At 50.3% G+C, this 8,717-nt stretch overlaps 1 protein-coding gene across 3 annotated transcripts in view; it reads right to left on the reverse strand.

The window, feature by feature from the left end:
• Positions 1-4,677, reverse strand: part of MINPP1 (multiple inositol-polyphosphate phosphatase 1) — a 42,085-nt gene extending 37,408 nt beyond the window's left edge. For 2 of the 3 annotated variants that reach the window (XR_005582997.1, XM_039482219.1), the window contains exons 1-2: positions 3,942-4,655; positions 1,877-2,074 (exon numbers count right to left, since the gene is read on the reverse strand). Coding sequence is in view for 2 of the 3 variants with exons in the window: in XM_039482219.1 (XP_039338153.1) it covers positions 1,877-2,074; positions 3,942-4,527 (784 nt within the window). In the remaining variant the exon portion in view is untranslated. Of the gene's footprint in view, positions 1-1,876; positions 2,075-3,941 lie in introns of all 3 variants that reach the window. The other variant, XM_039482220.1, reaches the window with a different exon arrangement.
• Positions 4,678-8,717: the final 4,040 nt, after the last annotated feature.

Raw genomic sequence — 8,717 nt, forward strand, 5'->3', positions numbered from 1 at the left:
ACTCGGCACAGCACTTCTGAAAGGTTGCCAACCCCTGCTCTATATATTATATAACCAAACTACTGTTATATGTAAAGTAAACAAGGTTTTCAAAATGTTTCAGAAGCTTTATTTAAAATTAAATTAAAATGCAGATCTTATCAGTTTAATGTGATTCTTGCCCTTGCTTTTCCTTGCTGAGTATTTGGATACTTTAAGCTGCACACAGGCTTCTGAGTGATCAGTTGTTAACCGGCTGGCAGGAGATCAGTGGCTAGAACCCCAGATCAGCAACTGAGGTGAGTGGAGCTGGCGGCTGGTAGGGCTGAGCAGGGCCGGAGGCCTGGACCCTGTCTGGCAGGGGGCCTGCACTGGAACTCCAACTGGAAGCAAGGTGAGTGGGGCTGTGGCAGGGACCCCGGCTGGCAAGAGGCCAGGAGCTGGAACCCCAGAGCAGCAACTGAGAGTCTCAGCCCGCCCCCACTCTGGGGTTTTGGCCGCCGGCTTCTGCCAACCGGGGTCTCAGCCTGCTGCCAGCCTGGGGTTCCTTCATCCAGGTCAGCAGCAGGCGCTGAGTGGGGCCGGTGGCGGGACCCTGGCTGGCAAGGGGCCAGCAGCAGGAACCCCAGAGCAGGGGTGGGCTGAGCCGCTCAGTCTGCCGCCACGTGCCATCAAAAAAATCGGCTTGTGTGTCACCTTTGGCACGCATACCGTAGGTTGCCGACCCCTGGTTTATATGATATGGGCCTTAGATCGTAAGCCTTTCACAGAGCAGGGACGTGCAAGTGTAACCATCACCTGTTTAGTAATTTACATCTACTGGTGTGTATTATTATTATGCAGTAGACAATAGTTACAAGATATAGAAATAAGGCTATGTTTACTCCCTTGTTATTTGTGCTACTAGATGGCAAGAACAAATGCACTACTTTTCTGATTTAAGATAGCAAATCCAACTCAATTCCTTGCAAGTTTCACATAGAACAAAAATCTACAACTTACAAAAGTATAGTGATCTCTTACATTCTCTATCAATGACCCCATAGGCTTAGACAAAATTCCCTATTAGGCACAACACATTGTCAGCACTCTAATCATTCTTATTTTACTTGTCCACTTACAATTTAGCTGAAGGTATGAGGATTATGAAGGCATCAGTTATTTCAATAGCAGCAAAGGCAACTTGTGCATTTTGCTATGACATTCTAATATAAGAGAGTTTCTATAAAAATTTGTGTAGGACACGGAATTTAATACCGGAGAGTTTCAATGTGGAAAAACAAAAACATTTACCACATTATACTAGTTTTAGTTTAGACTATGAGCTGTGCCTTTTCTTCAAGAGAACATTTTGAGAAGTATAGACATTCAACCTGTATCATGTTAATATGATCTGTGGGCTAAATGGGAAGGGTTTTTCTACAGTAGGTTCTCTGACTGTTCACTAACAATGAATATTCATTGTCACAATACTGTATTTAAGAAATTTAAGTTAACACAAGTAAAGTGGAATAAAACTAGAATTTGTATGTGATTTGGTAAAACTAAAATCTCACCAAATTTTTTTAAACTATACTTTTTTCCTTAAAAGTAATCCAGAATTTTGGGTTCCTTTGTATCTTTGGTCCTTCTCCCAGAAGGGTTCCTCAATTAAACTCTTAAAACTGGTTCTTTATAACTTTGTATTACAACATTTATGTCAGGATATCTTCGGTAGATGAAGTAATTTTTAAAAGCTGTTCTTTTCAAATAGTGATATGACATGCTGTCTTCACTAATCTTTCCAAAGGCCTATAAAAGAGCATTTTAAACTATTTGTTTTTCATAACTATCTGAAGATCCTAGAAAACAACATTTATGCAAGTTAAATAATCAAAAAACAGAATAAGTACGCTACCTGCATTTAAATCACGCACTGGAACACACAAGGTAGCCGCAATTTTTTCCAAAACCCTTTTCATCTCAGGACCCTGTTTGAAGGCATCCACTTCGTACATAGCTGTAGCATTCTCTTCTACACAGGTTACAAACTTCTCACAATGATCAAAGAACCTCATTAATTTGTCATTAATCTCAGGCTCCTCATTCTCGATATCTGAAAGGAAAACCAATTCTTAATGGAAAACCCCTACAATACACACAAAAACAGACAGACAATTTGAAGAATTCCCTGCCAGAGTTTACAAAAGTTGGTCTGAGGACTGAATGGGGAGGCAACCTGTCAGATACCCTAATTTATAACAAAAAAACAAAATGTTATGTCAGAATTAAGAGGTTAATTATAATCGTTCTATTAGACTTAAACCCTGTCCACGATAAGATTAACTGAAAACTACATTAGCTTCAATTCTATGCATTTCAAGCAGGGCTCTAATGCTGCTTTCCCTAATATGCATAGAGATTCTATTGAGAACCATGCTAACCAAACTATTCTTAAGATTATGTCTACCCTATAATGGAAACATTTTCCTCTATACTTACTACAACAACAACAACATTTTAAAACCAATTTAATCACAGGTCTTTAGGGCTGTAGAAGGCACTGGAGAGAGAACGGCAGATGGCAGCGATCCTAGATTGTTTCAAGGACTGGTGGCTTCCTTTATGCAGCGGTGGGTTTTACATCTCCTCCCAGTGGTGAGCTGGAGCCGGTTCCCACAGGTTCTCAAGAACCGGTTGCTAAAATTAGACCTCTGTGGAGAACCGGTTGTTAAAGGGCCAGGAGGTGGGCAAAGAACTCCAGTCCACAGGCCGGATCATCCTGTTGGTCCCAGGATTCCCAGCTGGGGAGGCTGAGGCTCCCCGGGCCCCTCCCCTGCTTCCCCCCAGCTGCAGCGTGGCCAGCCGCCGGCACCAACTGGGCAGCTCAGCTGAGCTTGGGAGTTGTCCTGCTGCTGCTGCTTTTTGAGTGGCCCGGCAAGGTGGTGGTGGTGGGGCTGCTGCAAGCTCCAGGGCTAGCCAGAGGGGAGGGGGGCAAGTGGGGCAATTGGACTAGGCCCTGCAGGGGCCCCCGGCCCCACGAGTATGTCTCCCCCCGCTTAAATCAGAACTTTTTATAGGGAACCGGTTGTTAAGATTTTGGCAGCTCATCACAGCCTCCTCCCCTTGTGTGTGGGGAGGGGGAAGTTCTGTTTCTGCATCCCACACTCCATTTGTGTCTTGCGGCACCAAGGTGAGTCCCAGGCAGGGTGTCACCTTACCGCCAGCCCTGGGCAGGGCCCTACCTTACCTGCGCCAGTGGTGTATGCTGGGGGCCTCCAGGACAGTCCCACGCAGGGCCCCAGCCCCCAACTCAGCCCCGCCCATGGGTGCTGGGGGCCCAAGGCCAGTCCCGGGCGGGGCTCCCACCCCACTCCCCGTGTGCTGGGGGCAGGGACAGGCAGGACCACACCTTAGCCCTCCCTCTTATGTGTGCTGGAGGCACGTAGGCCATTCCCGGGAAGGGCTCCACCTCACCTGCGCCAGTGGTGTGTGCTCGTGCCCAAAGGCCCCCAGGCCAGTCCCAGGCAGGGCCCCATTTTATTCCCCCCACCAGGGCCGGCTTTAGGAAGTGCAGGGCCCAATTCAAACAGTTTTGATGGGGCCCCGGCCGGGATGACTTTAAAAAAAAAAACACACGTAAAAAAACACGTGGGGCTTGTACTCATTGGGCAGTGCTCCGAGTCTTCAGTGGCACGTCCTTCATTCGCTCCATGTCTTTGGTGGCACTGAAGGACCCGCCACTGAAGTGCCGCCGAACACCCTGAGCGAGTGAAGGACCTGCTGCCGAAGTGCCGTTGGAGACCCAGATTGCCGCTGGGTGAGTAAAAATTAAAAAGGCGCCTCTAGCCAGGGAAGGGATTCTCACGGGGCGCGGGGCCGATTCGAGGCAATTGGTGGAATAGGCCTAAAGCCGGCCCTGCCCCCCACCACCCCTTGTGTGTGTGCTGGGGCACCCAGGCCAGCCCTTCCCGCTCCGTTACCTCTGGCCGGGGGCGGCCGGTGCAGGGCCAGCTGCAGCCCCTTGCGGAAGGCGGCGCTGCTCTCCACGCACCGGTGCTTGGAGCTGCTGGCGAAGGCGAAGCGGCGCTGCGGGGAGAAGAGGCCCGGGAAGCGGGCGGCCAGACGCTGGGCCAGCTGCTCCATGTCGAGGCGGCCCTTGGGCGCCAGCTTCCCGTCCATGTCTGGCTGGTACCACATGTCCCAGCGGGCGAACTGCTGCGCGGCGGCGCAGGGCCGCTCCTGGCTGCGGAGCAGGCGGTGCAGCTGGCCCAGCTTGCGGATCTGCTTCTCGGTGGGGAAGCGTGTGCCGTGGCGGATGAGGGCGCGGAGCTGCAGCGGGGCGCAGGCGGCGGAGGGGAGCAGGTACCCCGGCTCCGGGGGCCCCAGGGAGAGCGGGTCCTGCAGCAGGTGCTGATTCACCTCCTCGTACCGGGACTTGGTCCCGAAATAGCCGCTCAGCAGGGACGTGGCCACCGCCCTCTCCTGCGCGAGGGAGACGCGGAGCAGCAGCAGGAACAGCGGCAGCGAGCGGCGCCCCGGGAGGGGGCCGCGGAAGCAGCTCGCCATGGGGAGGCCGGCGTCAGGGGCTCTGCACAGACACCCGGGCAGGGGAAACGGAGCCTTCCCTTAGGACGGGACTCCGGCCCCTGCTCTGCTGCGGGGCGGGGCTTGCACCGTGACAGAGAGCGGGCCGGGAAGCAGCCGGTATTATGCTCCGCCCTGGCCCGGCCCCTTGGCCGCTGCCTTCCGGGGTTCAGCCGGGCCGAGCTGGGAGCTGTGTGTAGGTTACTGCTCCGCGTAGGAATGTGCTACCGGTAGCACTTATCGATACGTATAGATTGTAAGAAACTGCTATGGTATTACACTGCTACCTGCTGTAGCAAATGCCTACAGATAGCAGGCTCTGTGAAATTGCTACGTGTAGAAACGTGCTAACTGTAGCAGTTAGTGATACCTATAGACTGTAAGAAAAAGCTTTTGTAAAAAGATGCTACTTTATTTGTACATACTTGAAAACTGTTATCATATTTCAATCTTCCGTCATATGTTATCATATGTCAATCTTCCTTCATGGGTCATGTTTTCTAGACCTTAAATTTTCACAAACTTTATAAGTGTACTCAGTGATGAGTTGTCAAAATCTTAAGAACCAGTTCCCTGTGGCAGCACTTCGGCGGCAGGTCCTTTACTCGTTCCGGGTCTTCGGCAGCACGTCAGCGGTGGGTCTTTCAGTGCCGCCGAAGACGCGGAGCAAGTGAAGGACCCGCCGTCAAAGTGCTGCCGAAGACCCGTTAGGGAACCATCTGGTGAGTACAAGCCCCATGTGCCTCCCAAAACAGCTGCCCCTCCATCTGACCCCCACCCATGTCCTGCCCCCGACTGTCCCCCTCAGAACCTGCAACCCATCAACCCCCCTACTCCTTGTCCCCTGACCACCCCCTCCTGAGACCCCCCCCCACCCTAACTGCCCCCCAGGACCCCACTGCCTACCCAACTTGCCCTGCTCCCTGTCCCCTGACCCCATCCACCATCACCCTGACAGACCCCTGGAACTCCCATGCCTATCCAACCCTGCCCCGTTCCCTGTCCCCTGACTGCCCCCCCAGAACCTCCGCCCCCTCCAACTGCTCCCTGCCCCTTATCCAACCCCTCCTCCCAGGCCTGGTCTACACTAAGGGGGGGGGGGCGAACTAAGATACGCAAGTTCCGTAGCTGAACTTGAACTACCTTAGTTTGAAGTACTCACCCGTCCAGATGCCGTGGGATCGAAGTCCGCGGCTCCCCCGTCGACTCCGCCACCGCCGTTTGCGGTGGTGGAGTTCCGGAGTCGACGGGAGCGTGTTCGGAGTTCAATATATCGCGTCTAGATTAGATGCGATATATCGAACTCCAAGAAGTCGAACGCTAGCTGCCGACCCGGATGGTAAGTATAGACGTACCCCCAGCCCTGGCCCAGACCCCTTACCATGCTGCTCAGGGCAGTGTGTATGGATGCTGCATGGCTGCTGGAGCTTGCAACCCCACCCCTTTATCAGAGCTGCCCAGGAACGGTCCAGAGTGCTGGTGCCGGTGTCATGGCATGCTGAGGCTCTGTGGGAGGGGGATGAAGTGGGGGGGCCGGGGGAGCCTCCCCTGCCGGGAGCTCAGGTGGGCTGGACAGAACAGTCCACTTTCAGAAGTGCTGTGCCGAGTCTTCATTTATTCACTCTAATTTAAGGCTTCACGTGCCAGTAATACATTTTAACATTTTAGAAGGTCTCTTTCTATAAGTCTATAATATATAACTAAACTATTGTTGTATGTAAAATAAATAAGGTTTTTAAAATGTTTAAGAGCTTAATTTAAAATTAAATTAAAATGCAGAGCCCCCTGGACCGGTGACCAGGACCTGGGCAGTGTGAGTGTCACTGAAAATCAGCTCATGTGCTGCCTTCAGCACGCGTGCCACAGGTCGCCTACCCCTGATGTAGAGGTATCGTATCTTGGTCAAGTAGTCCCCATTGTATAGCACTATCGTTCAGAGGCACAGTTCCTGGGATAATCTTTATGTGTTTGTGCATTCCTTGAATAAGCCACTAACATTGCCTGGCCTCATCCAACAGAGCACATTTTAAATACAGAGACATGGTCAATATTTCTAGCCTCAGATACAAACGTTACATGCATACAGGTTGGATAAACACAGTCAATAGGTCTTAAGTTTTGCAATGATACCCCACATCAGCCATCTTGCATAAAGTATATATTAGCTATGTCATATCCATATCATAAGCATATTTTCATAAAGAATGTAAGTATAATGTCACACCCTACTTGTATGTTTGCTGATCTGCAAATACTAAACAAGCATGCACCTTTGGGTGCAAACGCTCATGACAATAGTGCAGAGCCATGCAAGCTCCATGATTCCGTGTGAAATGGCAGACAGGAGGGCCAGGCAGGTTAGTGGGTTTAGAAAAAAAGGTGTAAACATTATGTATACGTTTATGTATGGGATACATATAAAATTAGTGGATGGTTAACAATGCATTATAAGAAGTTTGATCCCATGGCCACCACCACCCCGTCTGACCTGTTTGGTACCCAGCATACACTGCCAAACCAAAGCTTCCCAAAATACAGTGGGTGGACAGTGGGATATCTATTTATGGTGCACCTCACTCTGAATCTATACAAGTGCTTCTGGTGAGTACCCTGACTCCTGAGGCAAGGAGTCCAGGAAGCATGTACACAGATGACACAGTAACCATGGTGACTCTATGGTGACATAACTTGAGTTAACCCACACTTAAACTGTAGATATGCCCTTAGGTATGTTAAATGTTTGAGTGTATGAGGGTAGACTAAGATTCATTCAGATGTTTAGACCCAAGGCATTGGAACTGGCCTTACTGCACCCTACAGGCTCAGGAACAAAGAGGCACATAAAAAAAAGATATTTATTTATTAAAATTTCTTCACTCGAGGGTGTATAACTCATGATTTTAGAATTCTTGTGGTTGTAAAGGTATCTTGGGGTTGGAGATGTGTGTTCATTATATTTTGAAAGGAAAAACTATGAATGGGTTGAACAAAGAATTAGATCAGTCCCTCAGGATAAGTAGATTGGCTATTATCCAAGATAATCAGGGATGTAGGCCTATGCTCTGCATGTCCCTAAAATGTTCTTTGACGGCCGGATGCTGGGAGTGGACAATGGGATGGTTCAATGAGTCACTGACTGGTCTGATCATTCCCTTAGAAGCACCTGGCATTGGCCACTGTCACAAGACAGGATATTAGATTAGGTGGACTATTGGTCTGACCACCAGTATTTACACCATTGGTGGATTGACTCAAAACAAAGTTTGACAATAGGCCAGAAATTCAGTCAGAGTGGAAGTCAGATGATCCAACAGAATAAACATCTGCTCTAAAAATGAGAAGAAAGAAGAAAAAAATCAGGGACTCCCAGCAGCAGATAAGACAGCTTGGGAAACTGCTCAGAGACTCTACGCAGTCAGATACAGCAATAAGGGATTCTTTGTTTCTGAGGGGATATATGTAAAATGTTTCACTGAATTAAGTCTCAGGGATTATCTACACTGGCAAGTTAAAGCACTCTAACTTGCTGGCTCAGGGGTGTGAAAAATCACCCCCCCCAGTGCAGCAAGTTTGAGTGCTTTAAAGCGCTAGTGTAGACGTGCTCGGATCCCAGTGCTCGGAGCTAATCCCCTCATCAAGAGCACTGGCACCCGCGACAGCACTCTGAAATTTGTAGTGTAGACATAGCCTCAGTAGGTTAGATCAGAAAAAGAGGAGATGCAGTGTAGAGGGCAGTGGCGTGGAGGAGGGGAGAGCCCTGCGGCAAACTCGGCAGGGCAGCCGTGTCCTTCCCTCCCACCCAACCGGAGCGGCGCAGAGTCCTCCCGGCAGGCGGCATGGTGGGAGGGGCCGTGTAGCGAGCGCTCCGTTGAAGCCCTGGCTGTCCTCCTTCTCTCTCTTCCCCCCACACTCCTACCCCCTGCCTCTCTCCCCGCTAGACCGGGCGCGCACTCCGCTGCACGTCTGCAGCACAGGGAGTCCCCCTGCACCATGGCGCCAGCCGCCCTGCAGGTTTTTTTTTTAATTTAATTTTATTTTTTTCTGCTTTGCCACTCCGGCCACCCCACAGGGTTGTTTTTTTGTTTGGTTGGTTGGTTTGGTTTTTTGCTTGGGGAGGCAAAAAAGCCAGAGCTGGCCCTGGTGAGAGGGGAAATAAAAAAAGCCCCTCTGCC

This window comes from Mauremys reevesii, linkage group 7, assembly GCF_016161935.1.
Source record: "Mauremys reevesii isolate NIE-2019 linkage group 7, ASM1616193v1, whole genome shotgun sequence".
Classification (NCBI taxonomy): Eukaryota; Metazoa; Chordata; order Testudines; family Geoemydidae; genus Mauremys; species Mauremys reevesii.